Below are 27,107 nucleotides of genomic sequence, written 5' to 3'. Positions count from 1 at the left end.
TTGAAAGATGCTTTCTGGACCTGCCCTTTAGATGAAAAGAGTAGAAACTTCTTTGCCTTCCAGCGGGAAGATCCGGACACCAACAGAAAGCAACAGCTAAGGTGGACTGTCCTCCCTCAGGGGTTTGTAGAATCTCCAAACCTGTTTGGGCAGGCTTTGGAGCAGCTACTCACCGAATTTATTCCAGAGGAGGGGACAAAATTATTACAATATGTGGATGACTTACTGATTGCTGGGGCATTGGAAGAAAAGGTGAAAAAGAGTACAATTTCTTTGTTGAATTTTCTGGGAAAAAAGGGTTTGAAGGTATCCAAATCCAAACTGCAATTCACAGAGCCCGAGGTAAAATATCTTGGATATTGGATATCTCAGGGGAAAAAGAGATTGGACCCTGACAGAGTGGCCGGGATCCTCGTGCTCCCGGCCCCAAAAACAAAAAGACAAATCAGGCAATTTTTAGGGCTCCTGGGATATTGCAGACAGTGGATTGAAGGATTCAGTGAAAAAGTAAAATTTTTGTATGAAAGATTAAACACTGACAGATTGAAATGGACAATGCAAGATGAAACTAAATTTCAAGAATTAAAGAATGCCCTCATAACAGCTCCGGTACTAACCTTACCGGACACAAATAAAGAATTTCAGCTGTTTGTAGACGTAAGTGGACAAACAGCACAGGGAGTCCTGACCCAGGAATGGGCAGGAAAAAGAAAGCCTGTAGGATTTTTGTCAAAAATCCTAGACCCAGTCAGTCGAGGCTGGCCTACTTGCCTGCAAGCAATTGTGGCAGTAGCCTTACTGGTTGGAGAAGCCAAAAAGGTAACTTTTGGAGCTCCTGTGACAGTATTTACCCCACATGATGTAAGAAATATCTTACAACAAAAAGCAGAAAAATGGTTAACTGATTCAAGGCTTCTGAAGTATGAAGCCATGTTAATCAGTTCACCAGACTTAGAACTGAAGACAACTGCTGCACAAAATCCAGCACAATTTTTGTTTGGGGAACCAACAGGAGAGTTGCTTCATAATTGCATTGAGACAGTAGAACTGCAAACAAAGGTAAGGCCTGATCTAGAGGATCAGGAATTAGAAGGAGGAGAAAAATGGTTCATTGATGGCTCCTCAAGAATGGTGGAAGGGAAACGGAAATCAGGTTATGCTATTATAGATGGCATAACGGGAAAAATTATAGAATCAGGCCCTCTGAAAGCAAACTGGTCGGCTCAGGCTTGCGAGCTGTTTGCTCTCTTAAGAGCACTTCAGGGCCTGAAAGGGAAAAGGGGGACCATTTTCACCGACTCAAGGTATGCATTTGGAGTAGTGCATACTTTTGGAAAAATATGGGAAGAGAGGGGGTTGATCAACACAAAAGGAAAAGATTTAATACATGAAGAAATAATCAGGCAAATTCTAGAAGCAGTCAGAGAGCCACAAGAGATATTGGTTGTTCATGTAAGGGGACACCAAACGGGGTGGCAGTTCCACACAAGGGGAAACAATTTAGCGGACAAAGAAGCTAAACGAGCTGCTTTGTTGATGGTAAGTATTCCTGAGATAACTCCGGGAAAACCACCAGAAGTCTCCTTGCTTCCATCCGAGAAGGAGCTGGAAGATTTCAAAAAGGTAGGAGGTTACCTAAAAGAAGGGAAATGGTGGTTACCCGACGGGAGGGAGCTAGTCCCGAAGGGGGTAGCAAAGGGAATACTTAAAAGGCTACACGAACAAACGCATTGGGGAACCAGGGCATTGGCGGAACAATTTCTAAAATTTTTCGGGTGTAAAGGAATTTTCGAACTCGCAAAACAAGAGGTGCAAGGCTGTGTGATATGCCAGAAAGTAAATCGATCAAATTTTAAACAATCAAATTGGGGAGGTCGGCCACTCTCGTACCGACCGTTTGAAAGAATTCAAGTAGACTTCACAATTTTTATTAGTGATAGTGGATAAGCTGACACATTGGGTGGAAGCTTTTCCCAGGACAAAAGCAACGGCTCAAACAGTATCTAAGATTCTACTTGAAGAAATAATTCCAAGATATGGGATCGTAGACCATATCAACTCTGATCAAGGCACTCATTTTACCTCAAAAATTATTAAACAATTATCAGAAGCATTAGGAATAAGGTGGCAATATCACACTCCCTGGCATCCTCAAAGCTCGGGACAGGTGGAAAGAATGAATCAGACTCTAAAATCACAACTATCAAAATTAATTATTGAAACTAAAATGCCCTGGACCAAATGTCTCCCCTTGGCACTGCTGAATATCAGAACGATGCCACATTCTGAAACAGGCTTGTCCCCGTTCGAGATGCTATATGGAATGCCATATAAGCACGGGATGCCGGTGGCACATCCCCGAATTGAGGATGTGCAACTGCAACCCTATCTCATTTCTATAAATAAAAACTTACAGGAATTAAGGAAGAGAGGATTGATTCCTCAGAGCACCCCTCTCGGATTCCCCATCCACAAAATTCAACCAGGAGATCGGGTCCTGATCAAAACGTGGAGAGAGATCCCCCTGAGCCCTCATTGGGAAGGCCCGTTCCTCGTCCTCCTAACCACAGACACAGCGGTTCGGACGGCTGAGAAAGGTTGGACTCACTCCTCCCGAGTGAAGAAAATCACAGAACCTAGCTCAACGGAGTGGGAAGTTACTACCCCCCCAGGAGATTTGAAGATCAAACTCCGGCGGCAACGCAAATGAGTGGAGATCGGATAAGTTGTGTCAATTTCGATTGTTATTGCTTTCCTTTCGTTCATTTCAAATGCGCTTATTGTAAACAAATTTGGGTTGCTCACTGTTTAATGGGACGTAAACCAAGAGGTTTATGTACAAAGTGTTTTGAAAAAGAATTGCAGCAGACAGATCGATTTTTAATACTCGCTACCCGGGCGGGCTTGCTAGAACTTGATTCTCCCGAGTGGTTTCTGTTTTACCGAAACGGTTTAAGGGGTCAGCTTGACTGCAAGGCAGAACCCTTGGTAGTCGAGTGCCGGCGAACAATAAAGGTTCCTTGCAGGTTCGACATGGTTAAAGCTTCTCGGTGGGCAATCTTTAAACGAAGATTTGCCATCAGAACATCAAGGGCCCCTGAAGATAGTCCTTGCTGCCGGGAAGATGGTTTACCCCGCCGTATGCTTATATACGGGCGAAGGGCGAGGCAGAGGGATGAAGTGGTGGGGAATCCTGATGTTCCTGAGCCTAGTCATGTGCTCGACCAAGGGGTTAGACCCCGAGGTGCCCCTGGGGATGGAGCCCACGGGGAAGTGTGAGCAGTGTCAAGCTGCCACAAGAACCGAGACACTAACCGTTTGTCCCCCAGAACTGCACAAAGGAATATGCTGGTTAAATGATACCCGATTAAATTTGTGCAAATTAAGGGAGAAAATTTGGTGTTCCAATCCGGGAGCAAGTATTTCAGAAAATCAAATTCGGAACTGGGAGGAACAAAAAGGTCAAATCAATCACCTCCGAACAAAAAGAGAACTGAAGGGGGTTCCCCCGATCTCAGTCTGCGGGCAGTGTAATAAGACTGTCTGGATTGGGGGAGGGAAACAATCCATTTTTGTAGCATATCATCGAGTTAACCCTATTTGTTACAATAAAGCAACTGTAAAGCCGTGTTCCATGGGAGGGAAAATGTACTGGGAGGGAAGAAACTTGAAACATGAAACTAAAATGCCATTGAATAATGATCCTATAATTTTAGATTTGCTAGAAAGCAATGATGATAGAGTGTGTTTACAATTTGATCAAGTGTTGTTTCTCAAAGGATAGTGAAGGGTTAGATCCAGAGAGTAAAATAAAGCAACTAACCCTAGAACTAAAAAAACGAGAAATGGAGACCAGGAAAAGAAGGCTAGAACAGGAAAGGCTGAGTTCCCTCAGCGAGCAATATGAACAATTGGAAAAACAGTACAACAACTGGAATTTACCCAGCCCCAATCAGAACTTATTCATAGATCTAATGCAGGAAATCGCCACGGAATTAGGATTGTCTAACTGTTGGATATGTGGTGGTCTGAAATCAGCTGAAAGATGGCCTTGGAAGGGAGAAGGACTGACCCCGGAGCAATTGCTAAAATGGACTGGATTAAAATTATCCAAAACAACACGGAGACCCGAGGGTTGGGTAATCGACGAAAGGATAATTGGGACATTTTGCATTAGCCGGGAGGGAAAGGAATTTACCGATTTAGTAGGATACACCCCGTGTGTAAACACACTAACGGTAAATTCAGACAAAAAAACAAAGGTTTGGCAACCTGAACCACCCGAGGGTTATTGGAGTTACTCTCGGGAGAACAAATGTGAATGGGTAGACACAATTGGGCTTTGCTGGAATAAAGTCCAGGGGGCAAATCCCTTCCAGGCCTTTGTAGGTTTGAGGGACTATTGGGAGGATCTGGGAAAATCAAATAAAGGTTGGGAAGCACCGGACGGAATTTACTGGGTATGCGGGAAAAAAGCATACAGTGAATTGCCAAGAAAATGGAAAGGGTCATGCATTCTCGGAGTAATTCGGCCGTTTTTCTTCACATTACCTAAAGATGAAAGTAAGTCTTTAGGGGCCCCCCTCTTTGAAACATTGGCTCGGCAAAAGAGGGATTTGAGGCGAGTACTACCGATGGCTGGTGGTAACCAAAAGTGGAAAGAGGAGGAGTGGCCTGCCGAACGAATCATACAATATTATGGGCCCGCTACCTGGGCAAATGACGGCAGCTGGGGTTACCGAACCCCCATCTACCTCCTCAATCGACTCATTCGGTTACAAGCCGTGGTGGAAGTAGTCTCAAACCACACTTCGGAAGCCCTGGAATTGCTAGCAAAACAGCATTCACAAATGAGAGCTTTTGTATATCAAAATAGATTGGCTCTCGACTATCTGCTAGCTGAGGAGGGAGGAGTGTGTGGGAGATACAATGAGTCCGAGTGCTGCATGGAGATTGACGATTATGGCGAGACTATAAAGGGACTAGCTGCCGAAATAAAAAAGGTGGCCCATGTGCCAGTCCAAAAATGGAATTCCATTTTACAGGCTTCCTGGTGGGATCAAATTTTTGGACAAGGGGCATGGTGGAAAAAGCTAGTCTTCTTTATAGGATGTTCGGTGGCTGGAGTTATTTTCCTACCTTGTCTGATTCCTTGTCTGATCAGGTTAATACACTCAGTGGTACAAGGAATGCAGACTGCCGCCCTCCCAATAGACCCAGAGAAAGCACAGGGACCAACCACAATTCTATCTAAATTAATGAAATTAGAGGAAGAAAAAGAAAGCAAAAACGCGATCAAAGCATTAGAGGAATTTGAGACCAAGCACATGTTAGCACCAGAAAATAAAACTGTGGAGGAATACTAGTATTCCTCTCCAAAATAATAATAGAATACGAATTTTTAATGGGATAAATTATTAGGTGGGGGACTGTAATAAATTATGTGTAAATAAAAATTCGTAAGAGATATAAATAAGATGTATATGTTAAAATAATAAAAACCAAAGATGTGTATGTAAAAAAGACAGAAACCTCTCTCCCAACCCTGGCTGGAAGCTCTCCTCTGAAAGAAAAAGGATTGTAGCCAACACCCAGATAACAAACATTAACTCGGAAAATAGGCAGGATGGGAGCCATCAAGGATAACAAAAGGACTAGCTCCCAACTCCGGACCTGACCAACGTCTCTGCAGACCTCGATTGTGAAACAATCAAAGTCGACAAAGATGGGCCTCAGAAAGGTATCCGCCGCTAGTCTTGGATGCCCACCTGCCAGACCAGTGTTGAAGATACAATCACTGGAAACAAAGGGGGAGACTCCGCCGAGATTCCCATCGGCACCAACCCCGGATCACATCACTTCATCCTTGATAACGCAAAATTAAAATACATACAGAGTCTCTTTGCATATGAGGAGACTCTGTCCGGACTCAAGTTAGGTCTATTCTTCCAAGCCAGGAAATCTATTCACCGAGCAATCAAGAACACTTGGTGAATGGAGCCTGCTTGGAATTTTTAGCCTGAGGACTCAAAAATCCTATAAAACTCCAATCCCGAGAGCGCTCAGACGTGGATTTGGGAACCCTACACCTCGGGTGTAGACCCTGTCCACCCAGCGCTGCGCTGACCAATTTTATTGTGGTTTTTCTCTCTGTTTTTTTCTATGTTGTTTATTAATAAATTTCTCTTTGATTTTATCCCAAATTTGCCTTTGCATTTATAACAGAGGGAACCTGCAATTACATGCCTATGTATCCTTCAAAATACTGTAAAGCTGTGATATAGCCAATGGAAAAAAAGCCTGTTAGAAACGTTTTTTAAAAATTACAGAAGCAGTTAATCTTAACACAGCAGTCTCTGTGTACATCTGTATTTGTTGCTACTAAGTAAAACAAAAAATTCAGCATCAAGATTCACGCAGACAGATGCATTATGTTCATAGAAAGTCTTAGTACATAACTAGTCCCTACAATTTAGGTTCAAGGAAGAAACCCCTTCTACATTTTCTTAGCAACTTCACAGTCATTTATCCAACCTGTCTTTTAAATATATTAAAAACCCCAAACAATGATACCTTTTTTTGCATTAACAAGTAAGCCAAAGGTTGAGCAAATGTCCTAACCTCTGAGTTCAAAACATATATATTGTCTATCATATATAGAAAAAGTGTAAGGCATTATTTAAAAATAATTTGTGTGTTCTGGCTGAAGTTGACAGTCATTTCAAAGAACCAGTGCCAGATCTGCAGAAAGACTCAGTTCAGTATAACCATGCCTTTGCTGGAACTCACCCTTAAAATTGACCAATTGACCCTCCCATTCTTCCCAAAGTGGACCCATTTCAACAGCTTCAGTATCCTGCTTTCAGCCTGAAACACTGTTGTTTAGTCAAACAACCCACTGTGTTTAAGCTTTAATTCAGTATTGGGAAATGACTGGCTTTCAGCTAACTCGTGTTGTACTCTGGAACCCCGAGCTAAGAATTTCATGGTCTTTATCTGGGGGCTTGGCCAACATTCCAATCCCTCCATCAAACACCAGCCTTCAGCCCTCCAAACAGGCAATAAAAAGTTTAAAGCTTACTTCAGAGCTATTACCCAAACATTTGCAAACCAACACCTCAGCTACTTAGATCAGCAGCCATTCCTCTCGGGAAAAAGAAACCAAGCAGCTGAGAAGCACCACACCCCCAGGCAGGCTGAAGGAAAGATCACTCTAAATACCTTCAGGCTTGTCCTGACAATAGCAGAAATAACAAATGCAAGAGCTGGGCGTATTTTATAGACTGATCCCATTACCGCCTTGAGAACAGTCAGGGAAAAGAACCCCAGGTGGTCTCAAAAGTGTGGCAAACACCAGCTGTGTGAAGTTTACCTGGCTAGGCACTGATAACCACTCAGAAGATTCTTAAGGTACTCAAGGGTGCCAGGACATGACAAAATCAATTTTGTTCACTTCTGCTCCAAAGACCAGTTATGAAGCCAAAGCTAAGATGACAGCAGGATCTCCAAACCTCTTGCCTTGCCTCTCTAAGAAAAATCAAGCCTCTAATGATGAGCATGAGGGAGAGAATATCACAAGTACAGAATCTCATTTCAAAAAATGGAAAAGACAATGCAGGCTGCATACAAACACAACTTTATTTTTGGCTTTTTAAAAACTTTTATCAGCACTTATTAGGAGAACTGTGAGAGGAATGACAGGTTTGTCTTTACAAACAAGCTGTGGGTCAGTTGATAAGGTGTACTATCAGTGAGAGACGACAGAAACAATGGGATGGATTCCAGTAGAAGATCAAAGGGACACTAAAAGAACACTATGAATTCTATAAAAGTTAAGAAGGGATTATGCATGGGGGGGGGGGAAAAGGTATCACCGCCGGTATCAGGCGTTCCGGGAAGTCTGTACCTCTCAAGTACCTCAGCCTATGGGGAAAGAGAGAAGGGACAAGCGGCCGGGAATTAGGATAAAAAGGAGGCTGCGCCCTCCAAGAATTTGAGAGACCCCAGGGGAATGCCCCATGGCCTCTCCCTTTATTCGAATAAAGAAAAAGGACTCCTCTGTCTCCTTTTTGGACATAAACCTCTGGCGTTTGTGGATTTAATTTTCCTGACAATTTTTGGGGGCTCGTCCGGGATATTTCCACCGTCCGGGGCGGCAGGCAGTGAGTGGAGCTGAAGGTGCGCCTCACCCAGTTTCGGTGATCAGCTCCCCTTGGTGGCGGCCAGCACCGGGCGATCGATTGGGTTCCCGAGACTGTCCAGGAGACAGACGAGTGGCGGACCAGGGGGGTCCGTGAAGAGTCCACAGGGAAGGACCACTGAAAATCTCACCGGTGAGTAAAATGGGATCTTCGGGGAGCAAGCCTGGGAGGGCACCCAGGGAGGGTAGCACAGGCAAGCCTGGGAGGGCACCCATGGAGGGTAGCACAGGCTAAACAGGGCACCCATGGAGGGTTGCAAGGGTACAGCCGGGAAGGGGTCTCGGCAAAAGGGATGACGATCCCACAATACCCCCGGAGAGTCCCTTGGGGAGAATGCTGAGATCTTGGGACAGATTATGCATTCACACAGAAGTAACTATAGAGATGATGGTGAAATATTGTTATTATGTATGGCCAGAGTATAAGTTGCCAAATGGACTTATATGGCCACCTTAGAAAACAGAATTCATTTGTGTTGAGTTCTGTGAAGGTGTCTAGAGGAGAGCTGGAAAAGATGGATTAAAAGAGAATGTGGATTAATGTGGTTTGTACGGGCAGCAGGAGATGGATGGATTGTGTTAGTGTGCTGGAACAGAATTAGTTAATGAAGAGTGTGGAGAGATGTGGTTGAAGCAGGAACCAGGAGTGGAGGAGCAGGACCAGGAGCACAGGCTGGGGGCCTGTGAGGCTGCTGGGACTCAGCACTGGGCAGTGCCTGACCCCACCGGCCCCGGGCAGGGGCAGCAGCAGCTGCCGGCCCTTTGAGGCTGCGGGACGCCCTGGCCGCCTGTGGTGCTGCCGGCCGTGCCCGCCGGGAGCACTGGAGCGGGGAGGAGCTGTTTGGACAATGTGGCAGGACAAGAACTGGCTCTGGTATTTGGTGTGTGGTAAATAGAGTGAGCACAAGGAGGAAAGGCGAAGGTGATGGCCTTTTTCAGGCCAAAGAGGGAAAAACCGCAAGGTTCAAGGGGTCCCCCGGGACAGAGAGGACGGGATCAGGCACAAGAAAGTAGCAGAAGCTTTCTCTCCCCAGCAGGGGAGACCCAAGCCAAACAGCGGCTGAGAAAAGATCAGTGTGCTGTCTTCAGAGCGCAAGACACTGAAAACGGCAATGTCTGCAAAATAGCCAAAAACAGCTGGACTGTCGAGAAAGTCCAGAAGATAAGATAAATGGATTGTTAAGTGTCAAAGGCTCTCATTATATCCACCAACCTAGAGCCGTTGTCAACTTTTAAAGTGAGTCTGGATCGAGGAGAGGTGTGTGTCTTAGTAAAAACAAAGACCTCTCGATTCACCTTAATTTTTATCCCCGAGGGGGAAAAATGTCTAAAGAATTTTTTTGATCGTTCAAAAGAGTTGTGAGAATTGTGGTTTCTTCTGTGTGCTCAGAAGTTTGAACACATCTTTCTCTGAAAGAATTGTAAAAATTCTAGTAAATTAATTTGAAGATTTAATTAATTTGTCTACATGAAGTTTTGTGCAGAATGCCTCCAGTTTGGAGGGGACCACACCCCTCTGCTTTTTGTATGTTTTGTTGTAAAAAGCCAGAATTGGCAAATTTCAGTTATGAAGCCAATGCGGCAAGTCATACCTTGTGGGGAACACGCCCACCACTCTGTAGTTTGTTGTAGCCTTAAAGCAAATTCTGTAGCTACAACCTTGTGAAAATAGTGTCCTATGGAAGGCCTGGGTATTTGTCATGCACTTCCTCGGTAGAAGTTATGGGAAAACTTTAAAGGAAAGTATCTTGTTTCTTTCCTTAATAAAAGTTTTAAATGTTAAAGGTTATAAAATGTTATAAATATTAGAGTTTCCTTAATAGAAGTTAATTTGTTAGTCACCTCCATACACCTAGGATGAACTTGATGCAAAAAATTGAGATGGAGAGTGGTTAGTTACTAAAAAAAATAGAGAAATGTAATGTAATTGGCTTGAAACAGTGGCATTACTTGCTACTGAACTAAATCATGTTTATACAAAGTCACCTGTTTGCGCAAACTTCACAAAAGAAAAATGTTAAGAGAGTTTGCTCCACCCTCAGAAGTTAAGTTGTTGCAGTATGTGCATGATTTGCTGTTATCAAGAGAACAGGAAGAGAAGTAATGCAAAAGAAATTTTAGTTCAGGAGCATGAGAGAACACAAAGACCTGTTGACTATTTTTCAAAAATGTTAGACCCGGTGGCCAGAGGCTGGCCCCATTGTTTGCAAAACTGTGCAGCCACAGCTCTGATGGTGGCTAGGGCTCGAAAGCTGACAAAGGGGGGGTTACCTGATTGTTAAAGTTTCACACCAGATTAAAGCGTTGTTAGCTGAGAGAGCCTCTAAGTAGATGACCAGCTCTCAGTTGTTGTAATATGAGTCTTGTTTATTAGAACAGGAAAATTTAGAATTTAAAAGCAGAGAAAGTTTTAACCCAGCCTCCTGTTTGAATGGCCCTGAGGAGGGGAGCCAAGGCAAATTCCATGATTGTATTCAAGTAATAGATCTACAAACTAGGGCAAGGAATGATTTGCGAGACATTCCATGGCCTGAAAGAGAAAACGTGTTTATTGATGAGTCTTCAAAAGTGATAGAAGGAAGACGCAGAGCTGTGTGCTCTTGTGAGTGGCTGTAAATTATACCGAGACAAGACAGTAAATGTTTTTACTGATTCTAAATATGTATATAAAGTGATACATGCATTTAAAGAAACTGTGAGAAGAAAGAAGTTTATTAACCTGCAAAGGAAGGACGTTGGTTCGTGAGAGTTTAATCTCCTGGCTGTTAGAGGTGGTGAATTTGCCAAAAGAAGTAGCAATGATGCACATTAGAGGGCACCGGGCAGAGTGCTCGGGGGAGGCAAGGAGAAGCGGACTAGTTGATGGAGAGGCGGGGAGCTGCATTGTTGCTGGAAGTTTCTGAGATGTTTCCCTTGCTCCCGGTGGCTGCCCCCTTGCCAGAAAGGTTGTCTTTTTCACTGAAGGACCTTGAGATAGTTGTGGAGATTGTGAGCGGATGCCGAGAGTTCCGACATCGCAGTTGTTAAAGCAACTTCATGGGGGAGGTGCCGAGGCTCCCGAGGGATGGCAGAGACCTTCCTCAAGATGTATACTGCTGTGGGTCTTTTTGTTCTGGCAAAACGAGCTGTTGATAGTTGTTTGATTTGTGCTAAGACAAATAACAAAGTTACAAAGAAACTGGCCAGGGTGGGGAGGCCTTGGGCTGTACGTCCCTTCCAAAGATGCCAAGTAAATTTTACTGAGATGCCCCGGGTGAAGAAATTTAAATATCTTTTGGTAATAATATGTCAATTAACAGGATGGCCAGAAGCCTTCCCTGCTGTTTCAGCAACCACAGGGTCAGTTATTAAAGTATTCTTAGAACAAATAATTCCAAGATATGGGATGGTAGAAGCAATAGACTCAGATAGAAGAACTCATTTTACTGGAAAAATTCTTAAAGGAGTAATGACTGCTTTAGGGATACAATGGAACCTCCACACTCCCTGGCATCCCCAAAGCTCAGGCCAAGTTGAAAGGATGAATGGAGAGATAAAAAAACATCTTCTGAAGCTAGTGATAGAAACCAAAATGCCATGGCTGCGGCTCTTACCACTGGCTTTAGCAAGAATAAGAGCCAGACCTAGGGAAGATATTCAACTATCTCCCTTTGAATTGATGTTTGGAATTCCTTATCCTTGTAATTCTCAGCCTGGGGCGGGGGTAGAGATAAGTGATGTATATCTAAAACAGTATGTAGCTCGGATACTGTCTCTTGTGAAATCTCTTCGACAGGAAGCTCAGCTGACACAGACCCTGCCTTTGGACTTTGCTGTGCATAATATCCAGCCAGGAGACTGGATCCTAGTTAAGGAGTGGAAAGAAGCACCCCTGGTGGCTAAGTGGCGTGGACCTTTCCAGGTGTTACTGACTACAGAAACAGCCGTCAAGACAGCTGAACACGGGTGGACACATCACACTCGAGTCAAGGTCTCTAAAGCTCCAGAGATTTGGACATCTCAGCTGGAGGAGAAGGATGGGAAGCCGTGACTGACACTCCGCAGGAGTGGCCTGGAGCAGTAGCTGGTGCGTCGACATCGGGGGAAGCCCTGAGTGCCTACCCACAGACTGACTGCTGAAATAGTCTGTATAGGCATCCCTGCTCTCAAATCTCCAGACACTAGGAGCCAATCCATGCTGTCATTGCTTTCTTTATGCTAAACTGTTTCTGTGCTTTCACTTGCCACAGGTGGTGTAGAAGACAACGTGAAATTGAAAATTAGAAATTAGATTGTAACACTATTAGAATGTCTCTCTTAATAATTTTACCTTTATATTTTCAGTTAAGTTAGAGTCTAAAGTGGGAAAATAATTTTTTTACTTTAGGAGAACAAGTAGCAAAAACCTTTAACCTTAAGAACTGTTGGGTCTGCGGGGGGCCGGGGGGATCTGAAAGCTGGCCATGGGTAGCCAGCCCAGTCGAGCCTAAATGGTGGGTTAGCACCCTGAGTGAAGTCCATAATGAAACAGGATTTTGGGACAAAGAAGGAAGTCCATGGCAGCTTCATTCTTCTGAAAGAGGCATTTATTGCCTAAACAGAACAGGAAGCACATATGTGGGAAAGAGCGTTTGTAACTGGACTTTATCTTTGAGTTTAGATTGTTGGACCCCCAACTGCCCTCCTTATGACTGTTCCAGATATCAAGGCAGATGGAATCAAACACATGTTAAACTCACTAATGGTAGCTGGGTAAGGTGTTCCTTCCATAATTACCAAAAAGATTTTGAAGGCTGTAAAGCAGTGGGGAAGGATAAGTTTTTTGACCCTTTATTTTTAAGCTGCCCCCGAGATAATTCCACAAGTCCGACACATGTTGTCCGAGACTATCAGTGGAAATGGCAACACCGGAATGGAACTTGAACCCTTTTCAGTAAGTTCTGGTCCAGATCTAATAAAACAGATCTGGGATGTGATTGCAAGTGGAAGCCTCATGTAGGAGCTTGGAAATGTAAATATTGTGATTCTTATGGCGAGGCAACTATTGTTGGTGGACCACTAGGCCCTGGAAGCAAGCTGTATTTTGACCCACCAGTTGATGATGAAAATTGGAAAGGTCCCTTCGCTAATGAGACCTGGGCTCTAAAGGGGCATTACTGGATTTGTGGCCAAAATGCTTACCACAGGCTACCCCCAAACTGGTCAGGAATATGTTATGTGGGGTATATTAGACCATTGTTCTTTCTGCTACCACAAGTTCAAGGAAATCAGTTAAGAATCAAAGTATATGATGATCTAATTAGAGAAAAGCGGTCCATTGATACATCCCTGGTTGGAAAGAGCACCCAAAAGTGGGGAAAAGATGAATGGCCACCTGAACGAATCATACAACACTATGGACCAGCTACCTGGAACCCAAATGAATTAATATCAGGTGCCAGAGAACCCATTTATAATCTAAATCGGATAATTAGGTTGCAAGCTGTCTTTGAAATAATAATCAACCAGACAGCTACAGCTCTTGACCTTCTTGCTGACCAGTCTACCCAGATGAGAAATGCAATATTTCAACATCGGATGGTATTAGACTACTTATTAGCAGAAGAAGGGGGGGTGTGTGGAAAATTTAATGACTCAAACTGCTGTTTGCAAATAGATGACAATGGAAAGGTAGTGAAACAAATAACAAAAAGAATAAGAAAGTTAGCCCATGTACCGGTCCAAACATGGAAAGGATGGGAATGGGACATGTTTTCATGGTTACCTGGTGGCCTATGGGTCAAACAAATGCTTTTTTTCCTCTTATGTGTTGTAGCAACTCTAATCTTTTTACCATGCATGATCCCTTGCTTCATACAACTCATTCAACATGTGATCAAAGGAATGCAGGTAGTAGCAGTGCCTACTGACCCAGAGATGGCTACAAAAGGGCACAGAGTGATGCCCCTGCAAATAATTGCAAAGCCAAAAAAGACCCAAGAACAAGAAATTAAGTCAATGATAACTAAAGTTTGTAAAGACAATTATTAACAAAAATTAAAAGAGGAGGGATTGAGAGGAATGACAGGTTTGTCTTTACAAACAAGCTGTGGGTCAGTTGATAAGGTGTACTATCAGTGAGAGACGACAGAAACAATGGGATGGATTCCAGTAGAAGATCAAAGGGACACTAAAAGAACACTATGAATTCTATAAAAGTTAAGAAGGGATTATGCATGGGGGGGGGGGAAAAGGTATCACCGCCGGTATCAGGCGTTCCGGGAAGTCTGTACCTCTCAAGTACCTCAGCCTATGGGGAAAGAGAGAAGGGACAAGCGGCCGGGAATTAGGATAAAAAGGAGGCTGCGCCCTCCAAGAATTTGAGAGACCCCAGGGGAATGCCCCATGGCCTCTCCCTTTATTCGAATAAAGAAAAAGGACTCCTCTGTCTCCTTTTTGGACATAAACCTCTGGCGTTTGTGGATTTAATTTTCCTGACAACTGGAACAAGTCACAAACATATAAAACACCTCAAACCTCAGCTGGCTTAGATGCTTTCAAAAGGCACATGGAGGCTGCAGCGGAACTCTGACCTTGCACGCATATGCAGACCTGAGGCGGTTTTTCTTCTGCTTCCAAACCAATCAATTTGTGGACTAAGTTCAAGATTCTTTTTAGAAGTGCCTCAAGTCACAGGATATTCAAGACAGTTAACAATTATTTGAAAGCCAAGTCCCCTCACTTGTCTAAATATGGACATATAAGCCTTACTCCAGACTCTTAGTTTTGAGAGATTTAGCCTACTTTTATTAAGCACTTTGAAAGCTGGGATTACAAGCTCACAGACGGTGCATTACATTAGTACTGGAACTAATACTTGCCTCAAAAATTCACTATTAAAATTCTAAATAATTTAAATCTGTGTGCTAGCTGGGAGGAGAAAAGGAGAAGCAGAGCAAGCATGAAGATACATGCAACAGCACAGCTTTAAGTCCAATGCCCTTCTAACCTTTACAATTAATTACATCTTCTCAATGATATACAGGCCTCAGTCATTTGTAAGTTATTGAACTTTAAAACCATCAGTGGTTGCTGAGCTACACAGACACACGGCTCAGGAATGCATGCAAAAGAAATACTAGACCTAAGACATGTATAATGCATTTCCTGTATCTGAGAAATCACAATTATTAATACATCCCAAATAGAATTACTTCACATTTGACCAAAACATTTAATTCCTAAACATTTTTTTCCCCGGTTTTAAAGTCACTATTGTGAAAGAGTCCCTGATACGACAATACAAACAAGAGTTTTTCACGTAAGCTCAACCTTAGAACTACAAGGGCAAAAGAACATGCACCTGAAATTAATCATATATTTCTTCTTTCCTTTAAAAGAAATTAAAGAATGAAAGTGTGAAACTAACATCCTGATCTGTGCCATCAAGTCGGGATCCTGGCTATTCCTGACGAAGGAAATTAGGCAGTGGACAGCCCTAAATTGCAAAAGGAAGTGCAAAATTCTGGTTCCTGCTTCCCCTACCAGGGAAATAGGATGTGAGTATCCATAGGCAAAATAAAGAGTTTTTTCCTGGAAAAGAACAGGCTGGCCAAAGCAAGGCTAAAATCAAAGTGTAAAGCACTGCTTTTTCTTTATGAGGCAACTTGCACCTCCTCGCTCAGCTGAAGTCACCACTGGTTTTCTCAGTTTAAACCACATTTCACTATTGGTGGGAACAGCTGCAGGACACAAGTAAAACTCCTTACAGGCAAAGACAGAAGCTGAGCATATGGACAGAGAGATCTTCAAGGACTAGTAAGAATGTAACTCCAATGACAAACTCACTTATATAAGAAAATTCAGGTTTGTCTTACAACTATTGAAAGGTCATTTAGATGTAGCACTGCCAAACTCAACAGCAGCAGACACAATACTCAAAAAGAGAAGTTCCAGTATGTTGTGCAGAAGAACAATACATTACCAAGAATATGACACAAGGTGGTAAAAGCTCTCTGGCAGAAGACCTGGGTCCTGCCTGGGTACTGAGAAAGGACTTTCTGCTTCACATGTTACTGATAGAGGAATATCTGGCCATTAAATAATTTACTTTGCCTCTCCTTTGCTTGAGGGTCAGGGATTTACAAACTTTCACCTAGGCAATGTAGGAGCTAAAACCTTGCTACAAGACCACATCTCAGTATACTTCACTGCTTAGATTTGTATTATCAGGTATTAGAAAAATAGATAGTTTTATTCTAAGGTATTACCCCTTCCTGAAACACTGTGGAGAAATCTTTCAAAATTGGAATGTGTATGTGTTGTTGTATTCACAGATCTTACAAGAAATAGTAAAACTCCTCTAAGGTATGATTAAAAAACCCTACAAAAATGGAGAAACTAGCACTGGGAGAAAAGAGGAGGAAAAGATTTCCTATAAACCAAGATTATTCAAAAATGCTTGGTTGTCATGGAAACTGCTCAGGGAGGGTCAGCCAGCCTCACCTTTGGCTGCCAGGATCATCTGTCAATGCCAAAGCACTGCAAACACCACAAACACAACAATCAAAATTTACCGATCAAAATCTTTCCAGCACAGGCCAGTATTCTCCACAGCACAGCATGAAATGAAGCTCTCTTCTCAAAGAGACTCATTTCACCATTAAACAATTAGATTAAGGAACCAGCCTGATTTTAATCCACTGCTAGAAGACAAAACCATCTTAAAGAAGAGAAACTTGGCCTAATTTTTCAATTTTCTTCACTTCTCAGTAACCAGTCTCCCACAGTCATGTACACATTCTAATTGCAAACGGAGATTTAATCAGCACTGCAGCATTACAGCTGTTTACTGAAACTATCCAAGGTAAAAATGTTCAGTTCTCAGGGTTCAGCTCTACTTTCACAGCAGATACAGAGAACAGGCAAGGAAAAGGGGAAAAAAACAACCCAAGAAACCAGAATCAATCCCTGCACACCTGAAAATGAGAAAACATTTACTTGCCAGGGGTCCTTGAGGAGCCTAAGAACGGAAGTCCCCACACAGACAAGTCCAGATTTACATCTTGAACTCTGGTCTAAGGCTACTCTGGCTCTATTCAAGTACCATGCTTTCTTCCCTCCACCAAGTCAGCAATTGCAGCCTTTGCTACTACAGGAAGAAATTCCAGTGAATCTGTGCCTTGAAGAGCTCTGGAAAGTTGTGGGTCACTTGCAAAAGCCCTAAGCCTTCTTAGAGATCTGCGCCTCCTTTCAGGGAGAGAGGAGTGGGGGGAAAAAAAAAGAAAAAAAAAAAAAAAATCACTATTTTGAGGCATGCTCAGCTCTAAATGCTGAACTTCCTGCATGACTATGTCAGAAATCAGCCTTGCACAGGATCAAAGCTGCATAAAACCAATGGACCTGATGAATAACTGGAGTAGGTTGTTTCATCTGGGTTATGTGCTGTCTCCTAAGACCTAAATAAAGTTAAATAAACAGTCTCAGTATTCTCCCCTCTTCCCACTCTTTTGTTCCTGAAAAGGCAGAGGCAGAATGTTCCCAAAAGATACAGAAGCAGAATGGTGGTTTAAAATGCAACATGATATTGACAATCAGAAGAGAAATGTTCCTGTATAAAATTTTTTGTATACAACTGGACAACATACTGTAGCAACTTCGTTAACAATATTTCTAATACAGTGGGGGCTTATATTCTATAAATCAAGTTATGTTACGGCTGACTGGGAACATAAAATTTAGCTTCTCATGTTCAGAGAGTGGGAGAAAGAGCAACAGTTAAAAGTTCTGAGACATAAGAAATAGCTAAAAAAAGTGAACTGATGATTCTGAACATCTCTCCATGAGAAGTTTTGGGGTGGATTTTTAATACCATTCCTCTACTTACCCAGAGTAATTTACTTTGATACACTGGAGTTTATTTATCTGTGCATATCAAGTATTTTTGAAAAAGCACATGGATTTGTGTCACTTTCTGACTACATAAAACCAACACAGAGCAATATTATTAAAGCTTTTCCTTACACCAAGAGAAATGGAAGAAAAACATCTTGCTTGTGTATTGGGAAATTCTTATAAACAATCCTGCCAGGCTAAATTGGGAGCTGTTTTTCAAATAAAAGCAGCAATTTATTTTAACAAGGTTCACAGAGACATACAAAAATAATCAGCAGAGAGCATGAAATAGCATGAAATTAAAGAAAACTCTGAACATAGCTGACAAGCCTGGAATAATTTTTAAAATATAAAACTCCAATTAAAAAAATATTTCCGTATACATTTTATTTCGCTTATTTAAACTAAGCTCTGCTGTATCATTTCTTCCTCTATTTACTTCTGTCCTAAAGAGATGATCTGCATAAAAGATTATTATTTATGATCCAGCTAATTATCACCCAGTGTTAATTTTGAGCCTGTTAGTGTACTACAGCAACCACAGCACAACATCACAAGACATACACTTACAAAATATAACAATTTAAAATCATATACATTAGCCCACAATAAGAAACTAGAAGTAGTTTTGGGTCAGTGCTTGAAGCTCTAAGTCTTGATCATGTCTTGAGTTTTAGGGCTTTCAGCACCTCTAAAAACATGGCATTATTTTCAGAGAGAGATGTCAGGTGTATGTGTATAATAAATGGACTTTAAAAAAAAAATTAAAGAAGGGGTTGTTGTACAATCTTATTAGCCAAATACTTCATGATCAATAATCAAGAAACATTTTAGAGACAACAGAGGAGGTAGGTATCTTTTCCTCTAAGAAAAGGGAACAGAGCCCCCCAAAACTTGCAGGGAGTTAATGACAGAGACAGATCTGCAACTTAAATTTTGTAACTAGAGGGAAACTGCCCCTTGGTCACGAGACTGTTTCCTTTTTAAAATGTAGAGGACATTTTCCAATCACTTTTATGTGTACTGCAAAAGCATAAATAGTTTCAGAATTTGCCACCATTAACGTGAATCATTCATATAGTGCAGCTAGAAGAATCCCTTTCCCTCCAAAAGCTACTTCTTGTTTAATCTAAAGGATTTTTTAGAAACAAAGCCTACCATCTTTGCAGGTCTTTCCATTCTCAAGAAGTTTCACACCAGTGGGACATGCACACTGATAAGAGGGCTTGGTAGGAGACATCAAACACAAGTGGGAGCAGCCACCATTATTAATTCCACATGGGTTTGTAGCTGTTAAACATAAATCACACAGATTAATGCTTCTGATAACGAATGACCTCATATCATGTGTTAAGACACATACGGCATTTGAGTGCTAGAATCAGTGGCAGCAACACAGATTAAAGGAGGAAATGATAAACACAGAACAAGTAAAAATTACTTCCAAGTGTTGAGTAGTGGGGTATTTATGGTACCAAAATGCATGGATGTTGAAGGTTTCCCTTCTTGGGAAAGTAACACTTAGCTCTAAACAAGAACTTTGTTTCAGCTCTGCTCTTCTCATTTTTACAAACTCTTCAGCATCCTGGTGCTGAATGTATATATAAAAACAAAATGCAAACACAGTAAATTAACACAATGGTTAAGACAGTGGTTACTACACAGAGCTAGTCCTGCTTAATATCATCTGCCAAATTAACACTACTTTCCACTCAGGAACTACCACTTTGAAAAATAAAAATACTGTGTTGCCTGAAGTTATGGTACAGGAAACAGAAAAATACGACAACAGCATAAATGTGTCAGGCAGAAAAAAAGTAAGAGATGGGGGATTTCTTGCACTTAAAAATCCCTGCAAAAAAATATGGAGAATATCTGGTTTCCCTCTGGGTCTTTTGCTATTCTCTGCACTGGAAAAATTGCATCATGACGTTGGTGAAGCCACCCAGCACCACAGAGAAAGACTAATTAGGATTTTTGCAAATCAGTTCCAGCTTGCAATTAAAAGAAGACAGGAAGACAGCTTACCATTTGGCTGCCTCTTCTGGCTGAAGGCATGGATATCCATGGGAGAGAATATGTTGGAATGTATTTCACGCAGGTCCTCCCCGGAGTACTTGCTGCAGGCCAAGATCGAATGTGTGTTCCAGTCAGTCCAGTACAACGTGTCCCCAAACAGTGTCAAAGCAAAGGGATGTGGAAGGGAGCCTTTAACCACTGCTTGCCTAATAGAGCACAGGGAGAAAATGAATGCTCAAACAGAATTCATGAGACACTTTTGCCTGAACACAGCTTCTGTGAAAAGACATTTGGGTACTGTTGTATTCATTTATTTTTGGGAAACAAATATACTGTCCCCACTTTGGGGAATGATATGAGGGAACAACACAGGAATACTATTTTCAGGCTGCCTACTGATGCTGAGATGCCCAAGAGATGCTAACTGAAATCCTTACTTAGATCTGTTGGTACTTATCTCTTGAGCAGTGTATACCTGTAAGGCTCTCTGCCACCACATGAAGCGGGGTAATACCAGTTGATTTTATACAAGTCTGACTGCTACCTGCTGATACACCATGTTCACCAAGTCCAGCCTCAACAGATTTCAGACTGAGACAAACTGGTCAACTGGCTGTCCATCCATCCAGGTTTGCTTTTTTGAACCATCAAAATAAAGTAGTTTTTCATTATAAAGAAATCCTTAAAGTTACTTTCATTATTATGATAATTATTAAGCTATTGCTTTTATTATAAGCAATGCTATTAAACAGAGTTCTAGTGATTTTCTTCCATGGTAATGGTATAATGTCTGAGCAAACTGGGTCACTGCTTCTCTCCAGGTTCACAAACAAAATTAGAGTATACCCATATATTTTATGTATATATACAAAGACATGCTCATTAGCCATCACAAAAATGCGGCACAAACATTACTGAAGACAGTTTTTCCAGGTTCCTGTGATGTAGAAACTAATTATCTGTACCTAAGATCCTCAGAACTGGAATTAAGTAGCTCAATTCTTATTTTTATTTTATTCAGAATCACAGAATGATTTAAGCTGGAGAGGACTACAGAGGCCATCTGGACCAACAACCTGCTCAAAGCAAAGCAGGACCACAAACTACCATTTGCATGAATGCTTCTTTCCATCTCTGTTCTTCTTAATGGCCTAAATGAAGTGTGTTCCCACCTAGGCATGATCCTTCTGAATACTGGGGATCACCATCCCTTTCCTGAACTGGAAGCATATGGGATTGACACACAGCCCTGCTACTCCTTCAGAGTAAGGCCCACTATGAACACCAGCCTCCCAATTTTCTTCTTGCGGGGAAGACAGTAATTATCCATACATTTACTGAGAAAATACCCCCACAGTACAGGCATCACTTTCAGAAATAAATCTAACTGAACTGGTTTAACAGACTACAAAAATACTCTTATTTTCCATTTTCCAAATATTTGCTTTTAAAATATAACAGGAGAGTATATTAAAGCAAGAAGCTTGAAGGTGCCTTCTGCTAATGACTCTGAGTACAAAGAGACTATAGTCATTACCCTTCTTTCACCTTAGCTTCTGGAAAAAGATGCATTCTTTTTAAAGCTTCTATTTTTTTTCTACTTATGAGAAAAAGATATAGATTCCCTTGCTTGTCACTCTAGTGTTCCAATTCTACAACAAATGAAATCTTCTATTTCTTGGTATTTTGCACTCAAAAGTAGGACATATTATCTTTTCTTTCTCATCTCTGTCTGGAGTCAGGTATATATTTGCTTCTAATTAAATGCATCAACTAAGCATCTTACAAAAGACCATTGCAATATAACTTAAAGCTGAAGCCTGCCAGCCAAACAGTGAAGCCAGAACGACACAACACATTCTGGTATCATACCAAGTATAAAGGCATTCTAAATCTGCAAACATTTTAGCCAACCTTACCCTCAAACCCTAAATATCTTCAGATTTGAATTTTAGTTTAGAGTAGGCTTGGAGACTAAGTCTTCATGTGTGACATATTGTGTGACTTTTGATAAATGACACATATAACATTTTGTCGTATGAAACAGAAGCAACGGAAGTCCAAAATTCTCAGTATAATTAAACCTGCACCCAAGACAGCATTCCCATAACAAGAGAAGCCACATTTATATGAAGCATCCTGACTATCTTACTTTAAAACAAAACCAACCAACCAAAACAAAAAATACACAGAGAGGAATTTTACATGTGATTTATACCCACCAGTAGTGGGAATAAATCTCTGAGTACAATAGCTTCTGTTAGACATGCCTAACTTTCAGACAACCATCTATTCATATGACAATGCATCAGGTGAACTGTGGCCCTTATTTAAACCAGCCCTTATCTGGAGAGATTCAGGATCCCTTCATTTGACTGTGCTGTCAGTCGCAGCCTTTAAGCAATTACTCCTCAACTCATATTATTTTTCTCAGCAGATACTAGGTTGCAATGCATGAAGATGGCTTTGGGCCCACACACAAGTGTGTATTTCTTGCATCTCATTAAGATTAGTATTACCAGTAACATGTACTCTATAATCTTTGTTTCCAGCAAGCCATTACAAGGTGATAGCTCACTTCCAACCAGCAAAACCAGCAGGGCTTTTTCCCCCATGGAACATCCTCCACAGGCCACACTTGCAGCCCTGCCGAACAACAGCCACATAATGTGTGCCAGCATGGAAGCAGTGGCTTGAGTTGAGCTCAGTGAGTCTCCACACCCTAATGAGGAGCAGGAGGAAAGGTCTGGAGAGTCCAGCTATTAAAAAACAGGAAAAGGAAGAAGGAAAGAGAGCAAAAAAAGACCTTCTGCTTTGAGCAGCTATGCTTCAGCACAACTTGCACTAGGAACTGCAGAGCTCTGCTTTTGGCAAGCAAGACAGGGGGTCCTGACTTCTGCCTTGACTGATTATTTATTAAATACACCCAGGTGGATGAAGAGGACCAGCGTGTCACCTGTTGTTGCCGCCCATATTGCTTGGTTTTATTAAGTTCAGAGGTGGTTTACCCCAGTTGCTCCCCGGTCATAAAGAATGGTTTGTCCCCAGTTGCCCATCATTGTAGACCCTTCCCATTTTTCCAGATTGTTCCCCATCCATCACCCCAATCCTGCCCCTAAGCCCTGTCAATCTATGTGAACCCCCACCTTTTGTTCCAGTTCTTTCCTTGCCTATCATCCCTTCCTCGACGCCCCATTGATTGTACAGTTGCTTTCCCCCCCCCCGGGTCCCTACCATTGGTCCTGCATATTGTAATCCCCACCCATAACCCCTCCGTTGCTGTTGTCCCATTGGTCACCATATGAGCCGCCCACGGTCCTTAAAACCTGGCGCATGGGGGTGCCCAGGGTCTCGGCTCAGACCTCTCCCCTGTGATCCCAGCCCTGCACCTGTTGGAATAAACTTGTTCCTGGGAAATCGGGAGAGCTTGAGTACTCTTTCTCCCTTCGTCACAACCCGTGTCGCCCTGTGAGCCACGACGCCAGAGCGCAGAGGAGCTCTGGAGGTTCCAGGTTGAGCCTCGCAGTGCTTGCCTGGTTCCCCACTCCTGCCGCTGACATCGGCCACAGCTAGCCGAGGCAAAAGGGGCCGAGCGGGCAGCGACAGTTGGCGCCCAACGTGGGGCCTCTCGTGAGGCGTGGAGACCCCCGGAGAAGTCGGTGAATCTACGCACTTGTGTGGATTTTACAAAAGACTGTGAGCGGCAGCTACCCCGGTAGAGCAGACTCATTTCTGTCGAGTACCGCTCCCGGGGATCGAGGCGGCAACCGTCGACGTGCCGACGATCGCCTCGGGGTTTGTGGACGTCTCCTGCAGCACCTGTCCGGACTTGGGTGAGTAGCCCCCACGTGGGGGACGAGGGGGTGTGCAAGTGTGTGCAGCTCCCCCTGCTGTGTGTTGGTGTGCAGCTCCCCCTGCTGTGTGTTGAGAATCCCTCGGGGAGGGAGTGTGGGGTAGCCCGGTTCGGACCCGTACTTTTACTTTGTTACGTTTGCCTTTAGCTGCAGGGGGTGGTGGGAACTGCTGTGCTGGGGTTAGAAAGATGGGCGCACGTCTGTCAGCACAGCAAAAAAGAGTTTTCTACCAAGTTGTGGGTACCCTTGAGGGAGGGAGTAGACGGTTTTCTCGTGGGAGGGTGAAACAGTTTGTGAGATGGCTGTTCCTGCATTTCCCCAACTTCACCCCAGACAGAGCAAACACCGTAGAGTTTTGGAATGAAGTCGGAACAAAGTTAACAGAGTTAGTGAATGAAGGAGATACATCGGCTGACAAATTTGTAACATTGTTTATCTTAATTCAGTCTGCCGTAATAAAAGAAAAAAAAATGCAGGAGCAACAGCCACAAACTGCCCCAGTTTCCCCAGTTTTCCCATCCCCGTGTTCTCCTCCTCCTGATCCCGAGTTGAGGGAGACCTGCGGAGCGACCTGCAGGGCAAGTTCTCCTGTTCAGGGTTCCCCCAAGGGCAACAGGATCCCTGGCTCCCCACGTCTCTCCCAGAACCCCTGCCCTGGTAGCCCTGGCCAAGTTACCAGAGCACTTTTCCATTCCCCCGTCTCCCCAGTTACAAACCCTCAGCTAAACATTTCCCAGGTTGCAAGTCCCCAGTTTTCACCCTCAGATCCCCGTGCCTCAGTTTCCCCCAGTTTCCAATGTTCCCCTGTGTTCCCCTACCCCTCTCCTAACCCTCAAAAGGGCTCCCGGAGGGCACAAGATGGCGGGGACCACATGGCTGGGACCTTCCCTTGTGCCTCTTCTCCCCATAATCCCTTTCAGACCCCCAAGAACAACCCTTTCCTCCCTGGCTCCACCCTTTCTCCCTACCCTAACTCCACCCAGTTCCCCTCGAAAACCTCCTCCTCCTCAGGGGCGGGCCCCTCTGAAGTCATGCACCTAAACCCCGCCTTTTCTGATTGCCGCTCCTCCCCCTTGCCCTCCTCCTCAGTCGGTCCTCCAGTCCCGCCCCCTCCGGCTCCTGGTTCCCACGCCCTTTCTTCCGGTTCCCACGGTCCCACATCCAGTTCCCATGCTTTGGGAGCTAGAGGTGGTAAGCCTGGAAGCCAGAACCCGGAACAGGTAGAAATCCCCCTTGCCGCACCGGTGACTTTTCGTGGAAGGGGTGGGCGGTCCCGGGAATGGGAAGCCCTCTCCTTCCAAATTAAGAGGGAGCTGTGCAAGGCACAGAAGGAGTTCGGGAGGGGTAGCGAATATTTTAAAGGTCTATTAAAAGCTACCTTTTCTGCGAACGAAATGGTGCCCAGTGATCTGAAGGAGTTGTTTTCCTACCTCCTTTCCACAGCTGACTTCAGGTTGTGGAAACAGGGGTGGAAGAGATCATTAGAGACCATCCTTCCGAGCCTCTTGCACAGTATTGATGGATGTATAGATGGAGTCCCTCTGACTTTAGATCACTTGTGCGGTGAGGGAAATTGGGACAAGCCAGAGGAGCAGGCCAGGGTATTACCCCGGCCTGTCCTGATTAAAGTCATGGAGGCCGCAGAAAAGGTTTTCAATACATTACCTGAGGAGGGACCCCAGATAAATTTAATGAGTATTTTCCAGCTCCCTAATGAACCTTTTAATAAGTTTATCAATAGATTGCAAGCCCAGGCAGAGAAGCAAGTAGAAGAGGCAAATCTACAAGAACAGCTTGTATTAGAAGTGGCAAAAGCCAATGCCAATGACATTTGTAAACAGATAATTTTCAGTTTGCCTCTCTACCCAACCCCGACACTAGACATCCTCATCGAAGCCTGCTCCAAGAAGGTGCCGATGATGGGGATGTCCAGAGCCATCCCACCGCAACAGTTGAGACGAGCGCCTACTGCAGCAGTGACGCAGTTTCCACCATCACCAGCGCGTCAACCACTGTGTTTCCGCTGCAGGCAACCTGGACATCTAGCTAGGGACTGCCCGGCAGGGCATCCTAGCCAAGGGAGCAGTGCGGGGGCGAGGGCAAGCAATACAATAATAAAAAAAAACTAGGGGAGCTCCGCGAGCCTGCCCCGCGCGAAGCGATAAATGGGGCAGGTCTTGCGGGGGAGGGGGGCTTTTTACATCAGGCTTGGACACCCAACCGGACGCGACATCTAACCACCACCAAGGACATCCTCTTTCGAACCCAGCACTGGACAGTAGTTGCTGTGGATCCACTGGAGGGAGGCAAGAAAAATACTGGATGTGACTGTAAGTACATCGCCATCGGGGACACTAAACACACACCCCCAGAGATTGAGATCTCCCCGATCACCTTCCCAGAGGGTCCGGAAGATCTCATCCTCTTAGCGCGCTGCATTCACCCACCATATTTTCTCCCGAAGGGGCAAATCATAGCCCAATACATTCCTGTCCCGGAGGGAGTCCCAGTGGACGACCACGCACCAGGCGTCTACTGGACAGAAATAGTGGGTGAGGACAAACCCATCATCGATTGCAGCATCAAGCAGGGTGCGGAATCTGTCCATCTGAAGGGTCTGCTTGATACGGGGGCAGATGTGACGATCATCCCCCAGAGGAGATGGCCGTCGCATTGGGAGCTGCAACCTGTGGCAGGGAAAATTCAGGGTATAGGGGGTACTCAATTAGCGCAAGTATCAAGGAGCGTAGTGCAAATTATGGGGCCGGATGGGCAATTGGCAAACCTGCGCCCATTTGTTGCGGATTTTCAGGTTCCCTTGTGGGGGAGAGACCTTATGTCACAATGGGGGGTAAAGATCGAAATCCCGAAAACCCCTCGGGATTTTTAATAGCGGCCACTGTGGAGCGCCCCTTCCAAAAACTTGATTGGACCACTGATGAAGCAATCTGGATTGATCAGTGGCCGCTTCGAAAAGACAAATTAAGGGCGCTCAACGAGCTCGTGGAGGAGCAATTATTAAAAGGTAATATTGTAGAGACTACCAGCCCTTGGAACTCCCCGGTATTTGTTATCCGGAAGCCGGGGAAAGACAAGTGGCGGCTCCTTCACGACCTTCGTGCCATCAATAAGATCATTGTTGACATGGGGCCCCTCCAACCAGGGATGCCTACCCCAACGAT

The 27,107-nt window shown here is 43.8% G+C and overlaps 1 protein-coding gene across 1 annotated transcript in view; it reads right to left on the bottom strand.

Moving 5' to 3' along the window:
- Positions 1–27,107, bottom strand: part of LOC131591765 (low-density lipoprotein receptor-related protein 6) — a 145,749-nt gene that overhangs the window by 55,061 nt on the left and 63,581 nt on the right. Inside the window, exons 4-5 of the mRNA XM_058862805.1 lie at positions 20,081–20,277; positions 19,211–19,342 (exon numbers count right to left, since the gene is read on the bottom strand). Of these exons, the coding sequence (XP_058718788.1) occupies positions 19,211–19,342; positions 20,081–20,277 (329 nt within the window). The remainder of the gene's footprint in view (positions 1–19,210; positions 19,343–20,080; positions 20,278–27,107) is intronic.

This window comes from Poecile atricapillus, chromosome W, assembly GCF_030490865.1.
Source record: "Poecile atricapillus isolate bPoeAtr1 chromosome W, bPoeAtr1.hap1, whole genome shotgun sequence".
In the NCBI taxonomy this organism is placed as follows: Eukaryota; Metazoa; Chordata; class Aves; order Passeriformes; family Paridae; genus Poecile; species Poecile atricapillus.
This window is presented reverse-complemented; position numbering and strand designations above follow the sequence as displayed.